Source organism: Athene noctua, chromosome 5, assembly GCF_965140245.1.
Source record: "Athene noctua chromosome 5, bAthNoc1.hap1.1, whole genome shotgun sequence".
In the NCBI taxonomy this organism is placed as follows: Eukaryota; Metazoa; Chordata; class Aves; order Strigiformes; family Strigidae; genus Athene; species Athene noctua.
This window is the reverse complement of record NC_134041.1, coordinates 52,147,381-52,173,318: the sequence shown is the minus strand read 5'-3', so window position 1 is coordinate 52,173,318 and position 25,938 is coordinate 52,147,381. Positions and strand designations below refer to the sequence as shown.

Genomic DNA, 25,938 nt, shown 5'->3' with positions numbered 1-25,938 from the left:
TGTCAGCCTACCCTGAGCCAACAGCCAAAGCTTTCAACATATAGCAACCACTTCCAACAACAAAACAAGTGGTTGTGAAGATGCTACAGGATAAGAGTGAAACAACTACATGGAGTTTCCTAAAATATTAAACCAGAGCTGGTTACAGCTCAGGAGAACAAGTCTCTAGGTCCATGTAAGAATAGAACACTGCCAACCAGATCCAGAAGGACAAAAATCAACAAGGTCCCGTCTCAAAAAAAAAAAAAAAAAAAGTAAAAAATTATGTGACAGAATTTAGTGATGCCAATTGAAAAAGAAAAATGTGAGCTAACAGTATTCATAGTCTAACTTCACTCCTGGCTTACAAACCAAGAACCATAAAGAAAGCCCACAGATTTGGAAAAGACATCATGCTATCCTTTAAAGAGATCAAATCTACAGCAGAGCATGTGAAGCACCACTTCATCACAAAGCAAGGATGTGCTTGAGATACATTCAGCAAATTTCAGACTAACTAGCATGGATCTCCACTATAGCATTAGACAGATGTGGAGTGAAAGAACCAAAACATCAGCTGCCACCTTCTGCAATTCCTAGTTTAAACCAGCAGTTGATATCATACAGTATTGCCAAATGTCTGTCTTAAAAACTTGGCACAGCAAAGGTCTTTGCAGAGACATGAGCCTATACCAAGATACCCAGCACTCCTTCTGCAGACACAAGACAGGGCTCAACAGTTCTGCTGACAAACATTACGGTACAAGACCCCTGAGGTCACCTCTGCAGCAGCACCTGCAGCTGCTGGAACATCACTGCTCACCTTCGCTGTTCTGTCCCGGGAGCCACTAACAATGAGGCCACCTTGGAAGTCCACACAGTTGACCTCCTGTTCATGTGCAGAGAATTTGACACTGTACGAGCCGTGGATCTTGTGAAGGACAATGTTTCCATCTCTGAAAAACAAATCTCCATGCAGGGAGTCTGTATCAGCTGCATCTCCCTTAGACATGCACCTTCCATTAGTGCTTAGGAGTGTCACAAAAAGACCAGGACTAATCTCTCATGAGAGCTGAAATTCATGCAGTATTATTAGCCCTCCACTCCTCACCCATCACCTGTTCTCTTGCAATCCCACATCTGGCCACTCAAAGTCTGATCTGCCACACATTTAAGTTTTCCTGGCTATCTTTGCACCCTCCACTTAGCATTATACTGCAGAAACTAACAAAGCATCCATTCCTCCTACTACTACTTTGAGCGTGCCAGAATCCTGGTTGGATGCTGAATGGCTGGAGTAAGGGAATAAGAGTAAGGTCATTCTCACCCATGTCCAAGCCTCAGCTTTTCATTCATTTCAGAACACCCATGAAGAGTATTGTGCTTTGAATTAGCTACAAAGACATTTAGACTTTTTTCAACCAATACAGTTACTGGAATTTTAAATGCATGCCTTCATTTTCACCTGAATTTTGGGCTACAGTTCACAGGGGAGAGTCTCAATATATGCAGGGCAGACAGCCACATTTGTATCTCCCAATTCTGTGCTTAAGCGCTGTGTATATTAATAGCTAAAAATTTATAAATAACAGTTCTGTCATTTGCTGTAATTGAAAAAGGCCAGTCAAATGCAAAATTAATTGGAGAAGTGTCTGTGTGCTGGAATGCTTGGCAGTTTTCCTCCTCTCCACAATTATATCAGTAGGTCTAATAAACATATACTTGTGTCTAGAAAGCTTTACGCACCACTGCGGCCCCAGTTAACCAGCAGTTCTGAATATTAGAACGCAGTCTAGCTACCCTGACTCTAACAGGGAAAGAAATGAAAATTGCACATCAGTCAGAATTGCTTAAGCGGTCAATTCCAATTCAACAATCCTGTGGATACCTACACAAGTTCAAAAGGGAGTAGGACGCTTTATAAGATCAACAGCATGAGCCTCAGAAGCTTTTTCAGGACAGAGCCAAATTGTAAGAGAGGAAGCATCAGCAGTTGAACACAGCCAAGCATGAGCATACTGTGTAGCAAGATTGACCCCTCTACTCTGGGCTGGCTACACAAAACATTTCCCACTTCACTGCCACACTCCTTGGGCTCCTCCACTCACCCAACTTTGACATAGTGCTTAGGAATATGGTGTAGTTCAGAACTGTCAATGTTAGGTTAATGGTTGGATTAGGTGATCTTCAAGGTCTTTTCCAACCTAGATGATTCTGTGCTTCTGTGAACTTACCCCCCTCCACTGACGATGTGGGAGTTGACAAGAACAAAGCGACATACATCCTCCTGGTGGCCAGAGAAGATAGCTTGAGGGTGATGCTGCAAACCTGTACCATCTGGGCAGAGCTGGTAGGCCTGGATGTTCTCCGCTTGAGACAGGTAGAGATACTCACCATCCAGCTCTATCCAGGGCATCAAACTGCAAACAGACAGCAGGTTGGGGGGGGTGCAGGAGTGGGGAGGAGAAAACAAACTGAAAAAACCTCACACAGAGAAAAATAGATTGCTCATGTAAACATATCAACAAAAGCAAATGCCCACTCAAAAAAACTGTTGGAGCAGCAGTTGGAGCTGCTGGTCACATACAAAAGCAAGGCTTAATATAGTGCCACAGCTAAGAAGTGAAGCTTCTACAGCAACATAAAAAGCAAATCACATTGCTGGCATTTTTCTAACCAAGAGATGAGGAAAAGGAAGCATGGAATCTCTTAAAGAGAAGATGGCCAAGAGTCTAGTGAGTTTAGATAGGAAATACTTAAGGTTCCCTGACCCCTCTTCATGAGTCCTGTACTTTTTAAGAAACTAGACTATCAGCAAGCTATGCTGAGCACTTCTACTAGAGCTTTCAATACAAAGCTCTTTGTGCAGTCAGTCAGTCTTGATCGGGCACATTATTTGCTGATGTTCAGCAGAGACCACAAAGCTGCCACTGTTTCACACACACATCTAAGCCCGGGAGCAGGTCACACCAAACAACAAAGGTCTTTCTACAGACAAAGTCCTCCACCTCCTGCATTCTCTGTATGCTCATATGTAAAACAGCAGGGTAAGCCTGAGGCTATCCCAGAACTTTGTGCTCATCATGCAGAGGCGGTATTTTTCTACATTCACACCTCTTCCACTGCTGAGCCAAGAACAACTGCAGAGCAACCTCTTGATTTCTGTTGTCTGTCTTTCAGAAGAGCCCACATACCCTTTCTGACCCTTGCTATCTATGGGACAGCAGCAGGTTCCTACAGACAGGTTCCAGGCCAAAAGCAGTGGACTGCTAAAGGAGCTGTTCCAAAATATTTTGAAAATTGAAGTTACAAGCAGAAAATATGCTTCACTTCCAGGGAGAAAGAAGAGAAGGAGACATTCAAGCAATGTGATGACAGACGATGCAGACAAGTTAATTTATTCTTGAAACAAAACCAAAATACAGAAGATGGAACAGGCCACAATGCACACTTAGGCAGTGAGCTCTTTGCTTTTATGTAGCCACCAAAGAATCAGCAAATAGGCCTTCTGGGTATGGCAAGGCCAGATACAGGGCTCGTGTCCTGTGCAGCATGGATCTGTGAAATTGTCTCCACTCCACAATCATTGCCGAGTGCACCGATACTCATGCAAACGTTGAGCAAAACCAGAGCCTTCCCATAGAGCAGCCTTTCAGTTTTCAAACTATTAATGAACAAACTGTTTTGAAAGCAGGGAGGCTTCTCATAAAAACCTGTCTCCCACTTTTTTTTTTTCAGATCATTCATCCTCAGAGGTCATGATTTTCTGTGTCAGCAGAGCCATTACACACGGCTGCACCTTGTAACATCATGACGAGGAACCAGAAACAAGCAAGAGGACAAGACTGCTTATTAGATAGAAGGTTCCTGCTTGCCTGCATTCATCTCCAATAACAGGCTTTTAGTCACACAGACAAAGCAGTTGAGTATAGGTTATAATGTTCATCTGGGACTCGATCATATGCATGGAAAAAGTAAGAAGCATCTTCGGAGCAGCAGCTTTGGTTTTAGGCGGACTTTGATTTCCCCTTCCTTCCTCCACTCCTACGCAGTCCTCTAAAAGCAAGTGAATATCCAGCTTACCTAGACTACAGCCAGTTTCTGTGGCTCTCCTCCTGCTGGAGTTTAGCTTTTTACCTTTTTCTATGGCTTTTTCATAAGGAGAAGTAACAAATTTGAAGCAGAATAAATGAAAATTAGAAGATGCAGTTTGGATGGTGGCCTCATTAAATCAGTCCTTACCTTTTCACTTGGGAAGCTGGTTTAGTAATGATCTCTAATATCCACAGAGCCTGTCTTCACAGATGGTTGCAAGCTTGCAAGCACTTCAAAGGCAGGTATACAACCTGCACCAAAAACTACTGCTCATTACAGCTGTTCCCAGGACTTTAGAAAAGCAGTGGCACATTATCCACCACTTCAATCTATACTGCACAAAAAGGCATGAAAGCTCAGTAGCAGGTCCCTGTTCTTCAGCAGCTAACAAACCTTAGTCTCTCATTTTTCCTTCTGTCTGATGATGTGAAGGCAGAAAATTTAGATGTGCTGTTCAAACAAGAGACCTATCTTATGCTTTGCTTTGAAAGCTGAGTACACCTTTACAAGCAAGAATTTAACAATCTCCTCTTACTAATGTCAAATATACTTTTTTTTTTAGTGAAGGAGAGAAGTATGAGGTAGGATAACAAAGAAACATAAGGTAGAAGAATGGCAATTAGCATTTTAAGTCTGTACATCCAAATCAGGGGCCAGGACAAAGCATGAAACACAAACCAAGCATTTTGAGGGGATGCATAAGTCCATGTCTGGGACAAGGTATGCTCGCTGTGAGAGCAGGACAGAAAAATCACTCATGGTATACAGCAATAGATAGGAACATAACAGTTTGAAGTCTGTAGCAAAGATTGCTACATCCAGCTAGAACTGGAGAGACCAGAACAATGACGAATTAAAGCCCTTACTAAGAAAGGAACTCTCGACTCTCAGCATGAATCCCTAGGGCAAGACAGCAGCTCCAGTCACCCCATGTCCAGCTAGCCAGCAACACCCAAAACAGGCCAGCGACATCACTTGTAAGATCCTACAGATCACAAGGAGCAGGAAACATCTGATTTCAGGGCACAGATGCAAACCCAAGGCCCCGCAGCAGCTGACACAGAACACAGTAGAAGAGAAAGGAGCCACTTGCTTGCATTTCCATTTCAGGACCGTCTCCCTGCGGCAGCGTCCGTGCCTCCAGTTCCGAGATACTTTCACCCTTTCCTTCACTGGAATGCCAGGTGCTCTGCAGACAGAGGAAGAGAGATGAGATTAGCAACAAGGACTGATGCTATACAGACAATAAATACACTCAAGCTGGTCACAGGTATGCTCTCACTCTGGTTCCACAAATGATGAACTGGCAGACATTGACGGTGCTTGAGCCACATTAAAGCAAGCACATTCATGAGAACTGGCAAGAAAGGAACACTGAGCAGAGTGGGTGCTTATCAGCCCCAATGATTGTACGAGTGTACTACTGTACAAGCCTTAAATCCAATCACAACCTGATCTAGTATACTGAATGCAACACAGGTTCAGACAAAATGTAATCAAAACAAGATGACATAGAAATAAACATCTAAAACAACCAGAGAAACAAGACATCACTATTCTAAAAGAGACTAAAGAAAGCCAGTTAAGATGAGGACAACACTATACAAGAACAGAGGGAGGAAATACTAGTCAGGAGAACACTGAAACTAGAAGCCAGAAGACTAGTAAACAAAATGCTCCAGACCCTCACTTGCCTGACAAACACATAACCAGATACAATACTTAGAAATCAAGATATGATCAAACTAAAATTCATTCATCTGTGTAACTATCCAATGCACACACCCCTCAAAACAGACTATCTTTTGCAGCAGCTCACCAAAGGATAGAGAATTCCACATCGCTGGAAAATTCTCTATAGTCAAAGTTACTAAAAGAGGTGTTGTAGTTCATAAGCAGTTGCTGGAATACAAATCAAAGTTATTGGGATGAGCTGAGACAAGCCAAGATCAACACAGCTCAAGAGGTGACAAAAGGTAGGTGCCACAGAGACCTGGGACCACAGTCTCTTTAGAGTCTACGTGAATATATACAGTTCAAGCAGATGTTCAATATCTGTTTTGCTTTCATGATCCAGGGTTGATTAAAGAAGGGGGGAAAGGCAGCTTTTGCTCCCATATTTATCGTATCATAAACTTAATTATTCAATACCCTTGGCGGAGTTGCTCAGGTAGAAAAGATCAGAAAAGTACCAATGAGAAGAAAGTCTTGAAGTTATCCTTTGTAACTAGGGGTTGTGAACCACTTACTAGATTACAAGAGTTTATCCCTCTTTCATGCATTTCTCAACAGCCAATGTTCCCAGATGCATAGGATGAAGGGAAGATCCTTGAGAGATGGAGATCATCGCCCGATCAGAACCAGCTCTCTCCACTCACCCCTACCATGCCCCCAACCCACTTCCCAAAAGTGGAATTTTTGGTTACTCTGTCATTTTTAAAACAAAGATTAGCTCCGTGTAAATAAACATCTGTGGTTGTTAATGGGTGTAGGAATCTCTAACCTGGCCCTGGGGCCTGGCCAGATTCTCATTTTCCCAGCCTTCCTTCCATAGCCTCAGGCTCCTTTTTTTCTGCTCACCCTTCCCTCCCCTTTTCTATGCTTTCCGGCACTTAGTCACCATTATAATTTGACTGCATTCCTGTGCATGTGACCCATTTTAAACAAAAACAGAAGCCACACACAGAAAAGATTTTCATTCCCTAGAAAGCCAACTCTAAGTTTATGATCAGTAGGGCTACACCAAATAAAACTGAATCTAGGAAGCTATGAGCTCTTTATTTCTCCTAACTGTTTAAAAAAATAAAAAGAAAAAACTACAGAGTTAGCCTAGGCTGTAAGAAGATGAATTCCTTTTTTAAAGACAGCACTTGCAGGAGCTTGTGAGGCCAGATAGCATCTGAGATGAGGAATGCACAGTACTGAAAAGTCAGGTCAGGTCCAGCAAGCCTCCTCATTGCTTATTACTCTCCCAGACAGAACTCAGGCTTTCCGCCTACATCCAGTTCCATTCATTACTCCAAAACACTTCTCCTCCCTACACTCAACCCTCAGTTAAGTTCTCCCCATGTACAGATTTTAAGTCACCAGCTTGAACAGTGATGGAAAACACACTCATGCCAGAACCCCCTCCCAACACATACCGGCCCAACCAGACATCCTGAGCTCAATGCACAAACCCTACTAAGACTAGATGTAATTTCCAAGGCTCAGAAAAAGGTGAATCCAAGGTCAAAAAAGCAGCCTCCATCTTACAGTGATGGTCACTTTTCTAGCTGGGGAGCAGACCTTGATCCTCCTGCTGCTGAAAGAGGCATTCCAGAAGAGAGTCACACATTGGTTTGGCCCAGAGCACCAGTTCATTGCTGCAGTTGCTCCTGTAACAGACACCTTGTTCTTTCACACAAATCAACAGTTCCTGGCTGGAAGGGGTGAGGGTTGGGTGGGGAGGACTATATGGGGGGAGGGGTCTTGGGGGGGGGTTATTTGTTTTGTCTTTTTGTTTTACTATTAATAGATACATTATTCACACAACCTGCCTCCTCCATATAGCGATTCTCGATCCAGCTAATTTAAACATGTTTTAGAAACATCCACTTTTTATTTCCCAGTCATTTTATTTATTCAAAATAGAGGCAAGAAAGAGGACAGAACATATGGAGGCCATGAGAAAGAGGATGCAGGAACTTGACCAATACGTCTCTCGCCTCTGCCAATAGCAGGGTAGCAGAGACTGAACTGCCATGATTTTCAAGTGTTGGTCAGATATTCGATCCCCTATACCAGGGGATTTAAATCAAGCGCTGACATATAATTTGATTCGCTTCCTCAACAGCACCCCCCAGAGCCATTCCCAGAACACATTAAAAAAGGTGATGAGCATCACTGCAATTCAAGAGAGTAGTTCTCAAATCTTAGGAAGTTAAAAAGAGTATCACCATACAAACTTAATCATTTGATAAGAAAAGATCCTTTTCTCCCCCACAGACTATTTTGCTTCAATCATGATCAACACACTCTCTATACAAGCAAATCTTTAAGAATTGTTCCATGATGACCTAAGATAATCAACTGACATTACACTGAGTGTTTGACTTAACCAAGTACCTCTCACTTCAGCAACTGGATTGAACATCCAAAGATTCAGGAGACTAAACCACCTTATGAAGACAAATGCCGTGTAAAATGCTGAGGGGACCACTATCCACCAGCCAATGAACACCTTGACCTTTCTTAGTATGCAGTCCAGCAAAATACTAAGCTAAACTACATGCTTAAAATCCAGCACAAAGTGCTCTGTGAAATCAAGATCTTGGCATTCATGTTCTCAGAGAAGCCACCCAACAGAGAACATCAAGACTGCTGAAGGCTGACTCACTGAGGGTAGACTGCTATTTTTACCAGGACCTATACAGCCCTACAGCAGAAAGTAACTGAAGTACAGTCCAACTTCCTAGAAGCATGACAGGAAACACAGGATGAAGGAACACTGAATGTGAACACTCAATGAAATTCAAGAAAAATGCTCTTAAAGCTCAGAGTCCATCATTCTACCACCTCTGCTGGGGTGTTACAACCATCAAGACCTGATAAAGTTACATGATCCAGGACATGCAAGGCTATCTTTGTTATTAGCTAATTAATCCAAAAAACACTCTATCAGGATCTCAAACCATACAGTTCAACATATAACCTGCGTGCACTCCTGATGGAAGCTCTCTTTGTAAAGACTTTGTTAAACTAAGTAAGAGAAGCCGAACATTTCTTACAGCCTAAGAGAGTTGCAGGATAAGAGCCATCCCAATCAACCCATTGTAAAGGATTTTCATTTCCCCCTTCTTACCTCACCCCACCCTACAAAAAAAAAAAAAAAAAAAAAAAGTATTTTGCTCAAATTATGGATTTCCTCCCTTTCTTGGCAGAGTTACCAAAAGAAATGTAATATTCCTTCTGGAGTCCACTTCCCAGCTGCTGAAGTGAGAGACTAGGACTATCCCTCCCTGCCCCCCCCCCCCCCCCCCAGCACCACTGACCCAGGTGACCTCAGCCACCATGGGAGTTGCTGGCCTGGGCCCCAAAAGAAAGCCATGAAAGAATCACTCAGCCAGAGGCTAAGCACGTCTCCTTCTAAAACTTCACCTCCAACAGTTTTTGCCTTCAGTGAACCCCTCCCCAAAGTCCTTTGCCACCAGAAATGGTATTTCTGCAACAGCAAGAGCTTCTGTGCTTTACTGCATCCCAGGGGAGATTTCTACTGGCCGTCTACAATTTCAGCATGTGCCAAAACAATGGTGCCTGCAACAACATATACCATGTTACAGAAGATAGCACCAACATGTCATACAGTATATTTTCCCAGCTGTATGGGGCATCCTAACCCAAAGGCTTACATATTTTGCTACACTTTAAGTGATGAAGAGCTCACCCGGAAATGCAAGTCTGCAGAGACCAAATCTCTTCTGTGGACAAAATCTGCTGTCTGCATAAAAGCTGTCACCAGCCTGCCTCAGGCCTGACTGGAAGGGTCACAGAGGAACAAATAGGTCACAGTGGCTAAGCCCCACTTTCAACCTTGGCCCTGTGGCAGGGATGGCTAACACAGGGACCAACTGCACTTATTTGTGTAATCAGGACACACCTGTTGAGTGGCAGGGTCTCAGTGCAGTTACAAGTCATGGGCCACCAACAGACAGCCGAGAGGGAAAAGCTATTTATGTCAGGAGCTGCTGTTGCTGTCCTCAACAAGTCAGTCGGCTTTCAAAATGTCTCTTCCAGGACAAAAATTCCACCTGAATTCCTTTAGCATATGACTCTTATTTTGGTTACTGTCAGGTCCAGTCTGTCTTCTATGCTCCCCCCCTTCCTATCTGACATGGGTTCACATAACTCCGAGATTGAGGAGAGCTCTGCACACTGTTCTCTCGATGTTCCTTGCCTCCTCTGGTGTGTCTGTGCTATCTCAGTTAGATGTTACCAGGCCATGCAGGTTTACTGCTCCACTTCACAGCTCTCATGAATGATTCACATGCATGAAGAAGCCAGAGACTTTAATAAGAACCACAGCTGCAAGTAAATTTCAGTACATGCAGCAAAACCACACACCTTCAAATAGGCTTCCCAAAAAAACATCACCACCAAGACTAAGCCAGACCACTCTGCCATCAGATGCCCTCTCCCTTACGAGTGATTACAATGGGATCATGGCTAGAAACTCCAAGCAGAGTTTGGCCTCTCCCAAGGACTTTGTCAGCTTTTTGGAGATGAAATCTGGGCTGCTTCAAAAAAAGCCTAACCCTGGGAAGATCTGAGAAAACCTGCAGCTTCTCAGTAGTTGTCATGTATATTCTGATTTGAAAGGGTAGGCTGTCAGGGTAGTATTTGAATAGTGTGAAATAACCCATAGGTAGCTCATGTGTGCAGGTTACAGGGATAATGGCAACAAGCACAGCACACATTTTTTAAGCCCTGAGCTAGATAAAATTCCTCTTCCACTTTGAACTGGGGAGGATTTTAAGAGAAGGGTAGGCAGGCCTGAAAAGTACTCTTACAAACAATTCCACATCCCAAGAAAAAGAAGCGGTTTTGATATTATGGAGCTGTCCTGGCAGATCTGTCCTACCCAGAACTAACATTTTAAGGTAAAATAAGAACGAATCTAACAGGAATTTCAGAAAAACCACTGACTCCTCCAGCACAAAGCAATAGCTGTGTGCCCTCTTCCAGGCTTTTGCTGTTATTGCAATATGCTCCCTGGAGTATTCCCCTCTGCATCATCTGCACTGGTTCATTGCCTACTTCATTTCTGACTTAGTAATGAAACTTTGGTAAAACAAGTTTTAAAAGATGAAGGAAACTGAAGCAGCTTTCACACTCCCTCCCCCTCCAGTACTGAAGGCAGAGATCTCCTATGATTGCTGTAGCTTGCATTTGGATTTGACTTGCATAGATTGGCTATTTCCTGCTCCTGCAGGTGTATATATTCTTCCGAAATCTGGAGAAAACACAGGTTTTATTAACTCTCAGAAATCCTTACACAAGCTCTTAAATACTCAAAGGTGATAAATTCATCCATTAATGAATCTGTTTCTCTGAACTAGAGAATATACCGTGATCCTAACAGGCAAGGCAAAACAGGAGACAGAGAAAACATGCAGTAGAACATTTCTGACATTGACAACAGCTATTAATATATTACAAATAACACATTGTCAAGCTATTTAGGTTGCAACTCTTGCAACTTGCCCTCTAAAATTCTTTTGTTACAAAGAGGAAATGAGTTTAGCCCAGCTGCAACTTTATTCCTTTCTTCCATGCTTTAAATAAAGAACAACCTTGCAATAAGCCCTTTTCCCTCTCCAATTTCTCCAGTCCAAGGTGGTCCAGCAGGCAGGCACTGGATGAAGGCTTAAAGCACCCTCTGCTATTCCTGGCTCTGACACTGACCTGCTGCACAGAGGGCAGCTTGGTTGACATATCTCTGCCTCGGCTTCCCCTCCCAGCCCTTGTTTACCCTGGCTATTTAGGCAGCAAGCTCATCAGGGCAGAGACTGCTCTTGCTGGGCCTGTACAACAGCTGGCAAAACAGACACAAGCTACCAGACACAACTGTAATATCACTATACTCACCAAAAACCCCAAAGGTTTTGTGCTACTGCTCAGTTACAGTTTAGCTGCAGAAAGCATTCTTAAGCCTTTTCTGTGATATGCTGCCATGCGTTTTTGGAACAAAAATGCTCCATTCACCTTACGTCACAAAGACAGGGCTTGACTCTTGCTTCAGCGGCTCCTATGACTAAGTGAAGCAAATATCTCAGTGTAGGGACTATCTTTTTACCATGCCCACGACAAGGTCTTGTTGCAGTATGGGTCTAGTTAATATGACTATAGAGAACAAGTGGCAGCCTGACATAGAAAGACTTGTAGGACAGGTGCCAAGAACCACATTCATCTAAAACCACTCTACACTTCCATAATACTGACACAATATTCTATTAAGCATTTGCTTACTGCTGACTCAAAGAAGACACATCACATTTTTCATACTAAGAATGTGCTTTAAGAACCCTTCCAAGTCAGGCCCTGCTGTCCCTAACATACAGTAATTCACACTGATGCAAACCTAGTGATTTATTTTCCCCCCCTCATAAAGAATGAAGTGTACAGAAACATTGCTCAAAGCAAACTTTTCTTCTGCAAAAGCACAACTGAATCAATACCTTAAATACTTAACTTCGCTTACACCTCCAGCTCCTGATTAGCTGAATCTACCAGACAGGGCAAATATGAAATTGTCAATGCTGTGAACATGCATTTCAGCTACTGTCTGGGATTAAGTCCACATCTTCTTTTGACATCATTAACAAATCAGTTGAATATTTTTTAAGCCTGTGTCCCGAGATAACCACAGCCGGCACTTTTTAAAGGTAGATAGTCAGGATGAGAAGTAGATAATCTTAAATCAAATTGTTTCAGGTATACTACAATTTCTCTTTTCCATGCTGCTAACAGCTTGGATTTTGCAACCAGTCTCTTACAAATTTTCTCTCTTCCCTATTTCAGCATAAAGGTGGTGTACAAGCAAGCTGGCTGCACAAACAATTGTTTCACATACAAGCTAAAGCCTGTTTCCTCTGATCTTCTTGTTACAAATATCTGAAGATATGCTGAACAGAAACAACATTTTAAAGAAATGGTGTCGTTTTCAAGTTAATCACCCTTTTAAAAAATGGGGAAGTGGGGGCAGGGGGATAAGTTTCACAGCTATCTTACACTCTAGGCTCAAATTTATCTTTATTTACAAAGCATTAACAGATGGTTTATCAAAAGCCATTTAACAGCAGAAATGATCAAACTATTCTGAGATGGTTTTTTGTTTTAAACAGTAAATACTCCCTAGACTAGTTTTTAACTTATGCCAGCCTCCCAGGGACCATCAGTTTGAGATCTAATGTTAGAACCATGCACGTTATTTCATTAAGTACATTTACCATAAACGGTTCCAGCCTTTGCTTTCTCAATTGTGGACAGTATTGCACAAAAACCTCTTAAAAGCAAAAACAAGTGTTCACCTCATGCAATATTATCCAGAACGTGCAACAGATGCTTCAGCTCTTCAGCAAGTCAAAGTCAAGCCTGACAAACTCAAGATTTACTCCACTGACAAACTCAAGACTTACTCCGTATCACTAAAAAAGCACAGTTATCAAGAAGTTACCCAGCTACCCATCATCTACATCACCATTCTATTTACTCAGTGATATTTTAGCTTAAATACCTACTCAGCTCAAACCGAACTTTCAATGAGCAACCTACCAGGTTTCTACTTAGAATTATTATCAGGAAGAAAGACTGCATGCCCAGAAGCTTACCTCAACCACCTCCTTAACTTGTATTGATTAGTCAAATAAAATATAACCTCTCTCTGCAAGTCTTACTCCCTCAATTCCACGAGCAGCAATCTTAGAGATTGCTCTTGATCTTGGAGACATGCATGAGGAGCAAGTAGTACAGAAGAAACATGGCTATTTAAAACCCTCAAGCTGCCACAGAGAGTATTAAATTCTTTTTCAGGTAAGTACAAACTTTACAGCTGTACAACAACTCAACACATGCACTCACGCTGGTTCTTCTGGAGATGTACAGGAACCCAGAGCACTAGGTACTGTGATATGCCTTTGTTTTGTTGTTAGAACTGTCTACCCTACTGGAGCAAAACTTCTGCAATTGCTCCCAGATGTTAAATCTCCACACAGGGAAAAGAAGTGCTCAACTTTCAGGTATTCTGCATAAGATCTGATGTGCTATTTCAAAGAACTGAAGGTGGTCTAAGCCTTCCATGAAGTTAAAAGTAATTAAAGGATTCATACTCCAGATATATCTCAAGGTTCCCACATAACCAACTTGCAATGTCACTATTACCCATGATTGAACTCCCTAGGACCAGGGCAGTGCTGACCAATGCTAAAAGCAGCACTCAATACTAGTTGTTTAAAGAAAACTTGAAAATAGGACTCAGCACAAAAGCACATCCTAGAATAACTAAAAAAAAAAGTAAATTCTGTTCATAGCAAACCTAACAACATTCATATCCCTTGGAGCTTATGATACTCAAGCAGCCTCCCCTTCACTTAAACCCTCTGACCTAGCAAACCTCTTCTGTAGCTGTTTATAGACCGTCATTCCTCTGCAGGGGGAAGTGGTGGTCCTTACATATGCTGCACCTGCTCTGCTGTACACCTGATCCCTCCTGCAACTGAAGGAGCATAGTATCACCTTATTCTTAATGAAAAATACAGAACTTCATTTCCTCAGGAGACAAAATCATATATCACAGTAGAGTCCAACATACACCCATTCTGCGGTGCTTATTGCTGCTGACTTCCAAGGGAACTTTGTTTAACTTACAAACTGAATGGGTTGAAGTGTTGGCCTGAAAACCCAAGACAAGGATTTTCAAGACAACTGAAGTTCTGCTCCTGCCAGAAGGACCCACAATTGTTTCTCTAAAGTCTGCGATATTGATGAGATAGCTATATGAGTCAGCAAAAGAGGTCTCAAAACCTGACATCTCTTCTAGCGATTCAAGACAATACAGTGTTTACAGAAACAATAATGAGTCACTGGATGACAAACGAGTTCCTGGGCTGGCAGCTAAAGGGAAACCATAGGAAGGGATTTGTAGATACATAAACTTTCTTTTGGGATCCTTAGAGTAGTAAGGAAAGCCCACATTGTGTGGCTGCCTCTGAGTGCCATTTCATACGCTAGCAAATCTGAGAGGAAAGGCAATGTTTGGGTCCTTACCAACCACTGCCAAGGCTCAAGCCCCAAAAGCACTTAATCTAGAAAGTTACTGGTGTCACACACAGCAAAGCCAAGAGGGCTCACACCTAAAAAAAAAAGAAAAAGAAAACAAACAAAACCTATCCACAAAGCTTTAAACCCCAGAAGCCACAGAGTCCAAGAGTCATTTTCTCTGGGACAGCCATCACCAGCTATACCAGCATGCTGCTCCATGAGCAGGACAATTTAAGAAACACGTATCCTTGGGGATCCCTGTCATGAAGACTCTCGTGCCTAACAATGTATGTAAGCCCACTCTCCAGCCTTTACCCAAGACACCAGCTCAGGGCTTGCTCCTTTGCAGGTTCTTCTCTGAGGAGCATTCAAGACCATGGCAGGGGCTGCTGCTCAGAAGCAGGGAGGTAGCATGGGCACGCAGGGGTCACCCCAGCTGCACACGGCAGCTCTGTGCATTTCCTCGTGCTCCCACCTTCCCTAGCTTGAAGCCCCCAACCCTACATGTTTTGTTAGGAGGAGTTTAGGAGACCGATCTGGAGAGGACCTCGGGCCCCAACACTTAAGGGCTGCTCCCGCCGGGCCTGGCACCTGAGCGAGCCCGGGAAGCACTCCGCCATGCTCGCCCGCTTCCTCGCGAGCGCCTCCCCACAATCCCCCAACCCTCCCGGGCAGAGCTGGTGTCAGGCCCCACCGCCTCTGGGCCGCCACACGCGGTCCCTCCCTTCCCAGGGGCGGCCCCACTACAGGCCCGGCGATGCGGCCCTTCCCCTGCCTTCGCCACCCCTCTTGGCACAGAGTAAAGACGGCGCAGTCGCGCTTCGAGAATACCCCCCCCTTCCCTCCGCCCCCTCACGGCAGCGGGGAGCCCCCCTTAGCGACTACGCCAGGAGCGCAGAACGCCCCTTAGCAACCAGCTAGGCCGCAGCATCCCCGGCCTTTCCCAGCCGCCGCGGCCGCCTCCCCCCCGCCCTTCCGCCGGGAAGGCCGCGCTTACAGGTCGGTGCCGAGCTGGGTGAAGCCGGAGTTGAGGCAGCCACGGGCTATGCGCCTCCAGAGGAGATCGCGGCTACTGAGGAAGCGCAGGCGGCGGCAGACCTGGCCCAGTCGGCCCAAGGCCTGCGCGTCCAGGTAGGAGCAGATGAGGAGCAGCAGCTCCTCGGGTAAGGCCCAGAGTGGGGAGGGGGGGGGGGAGGAGGAGGAGGAGGTGGGGGGGGAGGCGGCCCGGGATCCCCCCTCCGCCTGGGGGGATCGGGGGCTGCCCTTCCTCCCCATGGAGCAGCAGCTCCTGCCCCTCCTCCCCGGGAGCCGGAGCTGCTGCTGCCCGGGGGAGGCCAAGCCATGGACGGGGGCAGCCGCTCCCCAGTCACATGGGGCAGGAGCGGCTGCCTGTCACTCCCCCCCTCCGGGGGAGGAGGCGGCTACCGGGGCGGGAGGGGGCACCGGGCCACCGAGCCCACCCTCGTTAGCGAATTAATTCATTAACGGAAGCCTCTGGCACTCTCCCTGCGCAACTGCCCTCCCCGCCGCGGCTCGGCGCACGGCTCCGTGTTCTTCCGATCTGGGATTAGTAACATCACTTGATCCACGTATTCATTAATAACGTGAATAATTAGTGGTGGGGACGGTGATCCCAGATAACCAGAGCATCTGCTCCACCACCTGGAGTAACCCTAGCTAGGCACTGCACCTCTGCAAAGGAAGGTGAACAGGAAGGTGATTAATGCTCGTTAATTATCCTTGAGCAGTGTCAGGAGCGCCTGTCACCCACGAAGTGACAGCAGGGGTCATCTGGTGCTGCACAGCAGTTTTCAACAGTCCCAAATTCCTGGGCCACGTAAAAGCAAGGTCTTCCCCACATGAGAGCAGGCCCTGCTACGGTGGATTTAAGGCTGGCTTTTCACAGGGTCCCTTCGGTGCAGTCCATTCTCCCTTCCAGGGCTCCCACAGAGCAGGCGCTGAAAAGTGCTCGCACTTCACACGTGTGTGTACATATATAGGAGCACACCACCACGAAAGAACAGTTCATAATAACTGAGTCATTGTTGCCATCCACAGGAGCCTGGAGTACTGACAACACAGACGGATCCTGGTCCAAAATGGCAAAGTAGCCCTCTACAGACAGTGGAGAAGGAAAATATGAGTCTAGTGTTGTGTTATTCTTTCTTATAGTATTTTCTACTCTACAGAAGCCTGAAATGCTTGGGGAAATTTCTCCCTCAAAATTAAAAAATAGATAAATTATAAAAAGTTCATCATCTGCCTAGAATGCTTTGAACAGGTATCACTTACCCACCACAATCAGCATCTCCTTTTGCACAAAGGAGTAGGAAAATAAATTTCAGCATATAATGAGGTTACCATAGCATACAGGCCCTTAGACAGTACTTGCATCATGTTCCAAAAGGTCATCTTGTCTGTGTAATCTCAGGCACTCAAATATTCATACGACTAAATCACCAACTCTGGAAACCTTGTGTTTGAGAAGTTCAAAACTGCTGGCTGAGAAACTGTCTGGTCCGTTTACACCAAGTTTCAATACACCCTAGAAGTCAGGGAAGTTCCAGAAGGCAGCAAATATTTTATCAGCATTTATAATGAGTGAATCAGATGGCTCAAGTAATTAAAAATCTTTCAACCTAAGTTTGAGCTCAGGTGAAATAATAGCACATCTGGTACAGGAATTAAGTAGCCAGTTGAAAGGGAGGTAATATAACAAATTTTGCTTAACATGAGATTACGGAAACTTGGTGTGAATGCAGTTTTATATCAACTTAATATATTTTTGATGACATTAAACAGCTCTTTTGTAATAGACTTTGACCATGTCTGAAACAATAAATTTGTTAAAAGCTGAATGATGTCTCTGTCTTAAATTGTTATTGTAAAGACAGATTTGTTAATAAATTGGTCTTTCTCTGGTAGGATTCCACCGACACAGCTTGTGGATCCTACACTGTTTAATATTTTTACTAGTGACCTGAAAAAATTCTGAAATCATTTTTAGCAAAGTTTTGTAGAAGGTGCAAAGCATGGGGTAAGAGGCAAAGGATGCTTATGGCTGCATAACCCTATGTTAAGTTCAGGCATCATCAAATTGTATGTATTCCAGTCAAGCCAAATGTAAAGTCTCACATCTAGGAACAAAGAATGTAGGTCACACTGAAAGGATGTAACTCTATCCTGCAAAGCTGCAATTCCGTAAAGACTTCATTAAGATGAATAATCAGCTGAACGTGAGCTCCTTCTGCAGTGCTGTGACCAAAGGGCTAGTGCTGTCCTGGGAAACAAACAAGAGCCAGGAGGTTCTTTTACCTCTGTTTTTGACTCTGTTGTGACTGCTTTGGAAATAATTTGTCCAGCCAACATTTCAGGAAGGATGTTGAAAAACTAGAGTAATTTCAAAGAAGAGTAGTAAGAATGATTACAGGACTGTCAAACACATTTTATAGTGAGACTCAAAGTGGTCAGTCTATTTAGCTTTCTAAAGAGAAGGTTAAGGTGCACGGTGATCATACCATATGAGCACTGAAACAGGAAGAAAAATCTGGTAATACCAGGATCTTCAATTTAGCAGACAAAGAGATAAGATCTCTTGACAGAAGGTGATGGGAAACAAATTCATAAATAAAGCATGCTTTTGTAGTGAAGAAAATTAACTGTTGAAACAGTTTAGCAAGATTTATGGTAGATTCACCATTACAAGATTTTCTAAAAAAACAATACCAGTTGTTTTCTTCCCCTTAGAGAAAGAGCCTGGGTAGACGACAGCTACTAAAACTTAAACCAGGAATTGACCTGGTGCGTCCTAACTCGGGATATCAGACTAAGACAGTCAAAGGGGCCCCTTCTGGTCTTAGACTGTTAGTCTACAGAGGCTACATCTGCATGGAGCCTGTCTCCCTGCACTGTGTGACACCCCTGTTCCAGGGCACAGTAGTCTCCAGTCTGTGGCCATGCCACTTGACCAAGGAAATGACTTGGTGCAGTCCAGAAGGAACCTGGGTGCCAAGTAACATGTGCAGTGTGACCCTCTGGGATACCAGCACCAAGGTATGGATGGACAGGTTGCATCTGTAGAACAGGGGCCTTAGTGCTCTCCAATTTGCAACCCACGGTATAAACAACTATGACATATTTGGCTAAGATGAAACATATACTTGCATGCAGTAATCGTGGAGAGGGTCAAATATGCTTCAGACAGGGGACACAGAATGATATGAAGAAAAAGTTACGATATCTTGCTCTTAAATATGGCATTGTTTTCTAGTATGCATAATTGCCTTACAACATAATAACAATAATTATTCTTTGCCCAAAACTTGGATATCATCTGTTACTTTCTTTGGGTTTTTTAAGAAGAATGGACCTGCAACTGCATACACTTGTTCTTAGGCATGATTTCAGCTACTGTGACTGCTGTGGAGCTGTCGAAGCTGTGCATCACAGCTAAGAACCCAGTGGCACTAGTTTTCCCAGCAGTGCCCAAGTGAGTGCATATGTAGGTGTCTGCAGGAGTAAGAACCTAGGAAGATTCTGAACCATTACTAAAACTGTATGTGTAGCATGGTTATTACCATTACATTGTTCATACTCTAATAAAGAACTTGGACTTAGTGCAGGTGCTCAGTGCAGCATAATCGTAAAGTCAATGATGTACCCTTCGCAAATCTTACTGTCAAAAATTCCCAGTCCTTTCATGGCCCATGACCACTCTGAATCTCTAGGAAATGGGGTAGGGTTCTGTGCTAAAGTAGCAGACCGTTCTAGCATCATGGCTTTCAGAGTTTATAAACTAAGAATTCTGGGCCTTACACCTGTAAAGCTTATGCTTTAACAATATAAGTTAATGAAATCCAGCTTGGAAGAAACACCATTTCAATACTTGCCCATCAATTTTTTTTTTTTCTGCTGTCTTCAAGGGGTTTTATTATTTACAGTGCCCTCAAATACACCTTTCCAGCTAAAGACACAATCATGTGGACAGCTCTTTGTTTTGTTTTTCCTTCCAACCAATGCTTTTGTGTATTTCTGAAACTTAAGACACCTCCTCTGCTACTACAGTACTTATCTGTAACACCATCGCTTTGAGGGATTAAAGCAGGTTACTTGTTACACACTTAGATCAAGAGTTATCTGAGTAGAAAGTCTATCCTGTTAGGGTTGGCGGAATCTGTTTTTGATCTTGAGTTGTTTTGATTTTCTCTGAGAGCAAGTAACATGTTATTTTAACTTCTGAATAAGGTGTGCTACCTGACTGTGTCTTTTCTGTTTGGCAGAAAGGATTAGAAACCTCCACGGAACTTGCACTCTATTAAAGCAGAGTGCTCACCATTGAGAACCAAGGAGCTGAATTGTTTTCAGATTATATGTGTGTGTGTGTGTCTTTCCCACATCAAAGACTTTGATGGAAGCTGTTCACGCTATTGTCAGGAATGCAGGGATTGGCACAAAGGTGATTAGCAAAATTGCTTTTCTGCAGGAGAAGCACAAAAATTATCAAAGGATTAAAGAGGATAAAATTAAAAGGTTATGCTGAATTTGGGGGTAAATTTTCTCCTTTTTATCCCAAATTATACGTACTGATTTGGCGTTACCTATAAAAAGTCTGCCAGAAGAAATCAGGATTAGAAGCTATTTGGTATGGGTTCTGTTAAAGGGCAAGGGAAAAACTTCCCTTAAAAATAATCCCAACAGACCCTGTTCTGCATGGTTCCAAACGACATCTCCAAGGAGTTTTAATGAGTACTAAAGGCACCCAGCCAGCAGCCATCCCTGCAATGTTCTCAGCAGCCACAGGATTGGGACCTTTAGTCATAATTATACTGAAAATTATTAAACAATTCAGTAAATCAGTTTGTCATCAGTGATGCTGTTTGTTTACTTTTCTCACTACACTCTGCTGACAAAGATACTAAACTGAGGGGATCGCTTTCATTATCCACTTGCTGGGCACATGTAATCCTTTTGTATTTTGATCAGCAACTAAGCTGCTTGAATGGTTTGGAAAAAAAAGCAATAAAAATAGATTCTGAAATATTTTAGTGTATCAAAATGAACAGCCGAGCCTTCCAGAAGCTCTCTTGCTTGGCAAAACTGCAGTGCAATTAAAAAAATGTATCACCTCCCATAGCCAGCAGAATTGTCTCATCTTGCTGGTTCAGGCTCTGTTTATTGTTCATTTTATTTTAAACAGTCCTCTATTATTTGCTAAGTACCAGCCATATACCTATTTCTTGTCTTTGCATTTTGAATTTTGTTTGTTTTACTAATCTGTTATTTTCTGGAAGTCACCCAGAATATTTTATTTGTTTTTAACCTCATTTATCAAAGTATTATCTAAAGCATCTGTTCAGAAAATGTTCATTTTAACTGTTTTCCCAACAATGACCTTCTTCCTCCCCCCCAGGCCACATCAAGTTGTCACTCACCAGACAGCTGTGGAATTTGGAATCATTCCTTTTAAATGCTTTACAATTCCAAATGGTAGATTTCTAATGGCACAATATGATTGCCACAAAGATCTTTAAATTTCCCAATCCTCCAGGCTTCAAAGGCTGGACCGTCCTTGATCTCCTGAAGGAATGCTTTTGAATCTTGTTCTTTTATAGGGGCTACCTATGAAGATATTTTAGGGGCTTTTTCCTTTCATACTTAGAGCCTGAGGAACTAAACATTCAAATACCCACTGGCTTCTTTGAGAGTAAGATCAAGACTTACAAAGTTGTTTCTAGAGATTTTCAGCTCAGTTTTCATAAATTCCATAGGTGCTTCCAAAACTTTTTGGAGTGTTTGTAAAGCAATATAAGAGTATCCTCGGTGTAGCAGTGACTATGGTACTGTTTTATCCTGCATCTGCCTTCCGCCTACATGGCTACTTCATGCAGTTCCCAGCCTGCCATGAGCAAGTCTGACAGTGTCTTGACTCATCATGTGCCCATGGGTACAGAGGGGTCCCTTGCTCTTGGATGATGCTCCACTGTCTTATCACTTACAAGGTAATAATTTGTTCAAGGAAAGTGAGCAAACCTAATCCTACAGGCAGTTTTAGGTCTGCCTTGACCAGGCAACCAAGACAGAACCTAATTACCTGCAACAATTACAGATTTGCAGAATTATTAGAGTTCTAGGCTTCCTTCTCTTCCCTACAGCCAGAGGCAACATTTCACTAGCAGTCCTTTATTGCACAGCAGAATTGCTCAACCAGGAGGCTGACATTTTTTGTTTCTTACTGGTTACTTCTGTTTTATCTCACCACTGAAACACAGAATTCATCAGTCTGAAGTGAAGAGATTTATAGTGCAGCAACAGGAATCCAGTTGATGCTAGAAACAGCCATAAGGCACATTTTACCCTCTATTCTCTAATTAAAAAAATAGAGAGTAAGATATCCCTCTGTCCATATCCTGTAGGTCCTAGTCCTGCAACAGAGCACCATGTGAGTGCAGGGTCCCACCTAGCAGATTCATCTGTAGGTTTGGGGCCTTTGGCTGTAAAGCCCTTGGGGAAAGCACTGCGCTTTCTATGCTGCTACAGTACCTGACGTGGCATGACCTCTGCTGTGAATGCAGACTCTCAGGTATTTTTATAAGGAGCCACTAATGCTCTGTCACTGCAATAACTGTATGTTTAGATATCCCATATTGCTAATACATGTGATTCTTAAATAGTCCTCAGCATAACCTCAGGTTTTGTGACGAGAACAACAAACTGAGGGAACAACTAATTACTAGCCCAGTTTATGGGTCAGGGAACAGGCCTTAGATCCTCATTTACACAGGTTTCTTATGATCGTGTAAGCCCTGCCTCTCCAAGACTATTTTTGTTTGTTTGTTTAGATCAGTTTAAAAAAAAAATCCGACGTCCCAAAATAGAGAGTGTTTTCCTTTGGAACTGGAAGCAAACACACTTGATAGCTTTAACATCTGCTGGACAATGCATGGATGGGTGGTGGGCACCTCACACAGTTTTGTGACAAACACATGTGCGTACAGCATGTCAGATTATAAATCCAAGAATAAAGAGTCATTAAAATCTCCCTTCTTTAGCCCACCTGCCATGAAAATAGGCCTTTCACACTACCTATTTAAACTAAAAATGAGTATTGGGAAGGAAAACGCCAGCATTCCAGGGATTCAAGTCAAAATTTCCCCCTCCAGTAAAGAAGGTCTGTCAACTGAACATAAATTGATCCATTGTCTGTCTCCCATCGGGACCCACAAGCCACCCCACGCACGTAGGCTTCTATCCTTGCTAGAAACAGAGACCTCACGGTCCGAGACCATCACAGTAACATTTACATCTGTCATTGGCATGATCTGAAACTCTGCATTATTCTCAAATACCTTTTCTCCTTTTGCAGGCTCTTAGTGCCTAGTACAGTTTTTGGGTGCAAATTCCAGTGAGATTAGCTTTCTATCCAGCAGAGCATGAGCCCTCTCAGCTCTACCATGAGTGCAAAGCTTTCTGCTCTAGGAAGGGAGGAAAGGAGAAAGAACCACAGCTTTTACCAGAATTCACTTGAGTGCGGCAAGTGATAAATTTGGTCCTATTCTTTCTCTTTTCCTCCAGACTTGTGGTGGTCTTATCATTGTGTGTCTGAATTATTAGTAGCGTTATATTGAAATGCATCTCAAAGGACAAAACAGCCAGGCTGTGCAAGATGCCCGTAACCCTGCAAAGGAGAAAGGGCTTCCGACTTATAGACATCAGTTGTGACTCTTGAAACTAAATTTACTACAGTGTGATGACTGACAACTCACAATGCTTTTCACAGATTGTTCTCCTTACCTGTAACTGTGATTCCTCACCTGTAACTGCATTAGTAATGCCAGGAGAATAGCTTTTTAAAAGAGGTAAAGCCCACCACACTTTCTCCTGTTGCTTATCTCTTTCCATGCATGCAAACATACAAATGTGCGCTTTTTTTAGCATGAATCTCTGTACAAGGAATCAGTGAAGACATCTACTTGCTTCTTTCTTTCTCCTGCTCTGAAATGCAGGGCCATTTGCTGCATGGGTGCCCTAGCAGGTGTTTGGATGTGCAGGTGTGTGCACAGGCAAAGTCCCGAGTGCAAGCACAGACAAAGATTCAAATACCAGGGCCTTTCAGCCTGAACCTGACACTGCCACTTTAAAACCAGAGACACGGACATCAAAGTTTTCCACTCCTCAGAAGGAATGGACTATTTTGCACCCTTCCAAATGATGTCTCTCATCTCTCTGGCTTTCCTACAGCCTTCTCTCTCTCACACACACACGTTTTCTAATACCATCCCTCCCTCTCCACTTCAAACCATGGGAAAAACCTAGGAAAAGAAGCTTGCCGACTAAGGGACCGTTTCGCTGCATTGTGTTTTCCAGCTAGACCTGAACAGACTGAAATCAATTCAGCTCTCTCTCACTCGCTCTTTCCCTCCCTCTCCTATGTCTTTTTTTGTTTCTCTTAGATCGTGCTCTCTGCCTTAAGAAAGCCCAGTTTAGTTATATCCATCCCCATAGCAATCAAGTGACCAGTGGTTTTTTATTGCTTGTAAAAACACAGTATCTTTTTCATGGGAGTCAGGTTCTTCTTTGGTTTGAAATGCCTAGTGAGCAGTGGCAACAACCTGCAGAATCTTTGATCAATTCTCACATATCCATTTGAAGTATCTTTAGTGGACCCATCAAAAGAAAGGGGCTTGTTAATTAATATTTTAATATAGTGTACCAGGGTCTCACTGTGTTATTTGCATGAGGCCTGATTTAACAGAAGCATGCAAAAATGCCTGTATCTGATCTGAATTGCTATGTGTCCTAAAAAATATACATTATTAAAGCTGAAGTCCAGCTGTTGCTATATTAATATCCTCTGTTTTTTATTTGCTCCTACCTTTTGGAAGGTTTCAGTTTTCATTCTGAAATTTTCCAGGCTTGCTCCCAATACCGAGGTTATAACTGCAGGGTAAGAACCAGAGGAGAATGCAAGAAGCTTCACTGGAAATTTGAACAGGCGAGATTCAGCACAGCAGAGCCAGCAGCCCAAAGAAGGCAAAAGTGCCACTTAAATTTTGATTGTAGCACCTGTTGAAAAAGGGACAGAATTAAGATGTGTGTGCAACCTGACTTTTATGCCTTCCAACCTTTGGAATAGTTATTTACACAGTTAGTGTTCCCTTAACATATTTTTTTCTTTCCCTGAGTTGTCCAGGGTCTCAGGGCCAGATGTGAGGTTGCTGTGAACAACAGTTTCACTGCATTTAACAGAATTATGCTGCTTTACATCGAAACTATCGCCCAAAGACAACACAAAAATTATCCACTTGGCCTATCCAGAACTTCCATAATAAAGGAAACCCAGCAAACAAGACTAACCACAGAACAGAAATATCCAGAGAAAGCCAACCACCGCCATTGCAAAACAGTTTAAAGTAAAAAAAATAAAGGTGTTGCAAAGTTGCAGGTTATCACCACCACCCAGCAGGCCTGAGCCCCAGGGGGGTTTTTATAGCTTGCCCTAAAAACCATCACCACTCTCCCAGCAAACTGGACTTGCGAAGTCCAGCCAGAAGATAATGTCATGCCAAGAGCTTCCTTCTCATGTAGCTGCAGTTGACCACAAAATGATGAGGTCCTGATATACTTTAACAATAGCTAGATCAAACCCAGCACTGCAGAAATCCACTCACCACTTACAAGACGTTCAGTTCAGGTCACATCATCCATCACCCGGTCCCAGGGGGGTACATCCCATTTAAGAACTGAATTGTCACCTTCCGTGCTACCTGCCGTTTCCAGCTGGAGGCTGGAGGCTGGAGCAATCCTAAATAGAAGCCACTGCACTAAAACCTGCCTTCCAGATTGACAAACTCTAAGCCAGTTGTCTGTCTGTCTGTCACTGCCTGCTGAGTATCTGTGAAAGTCAAGCAGATCTGTTGGGTGCTCAACACGCTGGAAATGTCATTTTATTTAGCTGCCTAAACACTCTTGCGGTGTCTAGCTTCTGACTCTTAACACTACATGTGCTGCAACTCACCTGCCTTTTGTGTGTGGTACAAGCTTTAATACTACAATTCCAGATTATTTCCC

At 43.3% G+C, this 25,938-nt stretch overlaps 1 protein-coding gene across 2 annotated transcripts in view; it reads right to left on the bottom strand.

The window, feature by feature from the left end:
* Window positions 1–16,386, bottom strand: part of FBXW4 (F-box and WD repeat domain containing 4) — a 62,768-nt gene extending 46,382 nt beyond the window's left edge. Inside the window, exons 1-4 of one of the 2 annotated variants that reach the window (XM_074907594.1) lie at window positions 15,869–16,386; window positions 5,168–5,263; window positions 2,214–2,399; window positions 803–935 (exon numbers count right to left, since the gene is read on the bottom strand). In XM_074907594.1, coding sequence (XP_074763695.1) covers window positions 803–935; window positions 2,214–2,399; window positions 5,168–5,263; window positions 15,869–16,146 — 693 coding nt within the window. In that variant the 5' untranslated portion in view covers window positions 16,147–16,386. The remainder of the gene's footprint in view (window positions 1–802; window positions 936–2,213; window positions 2,400–5,167; window positions 5,264–15,868) is intronic. The other variant, XM_074907593.1, reaches the window with a different exon arrangement.
* Window positions 16,387–25,938: the final 9,552 nt, after the last annotated feature.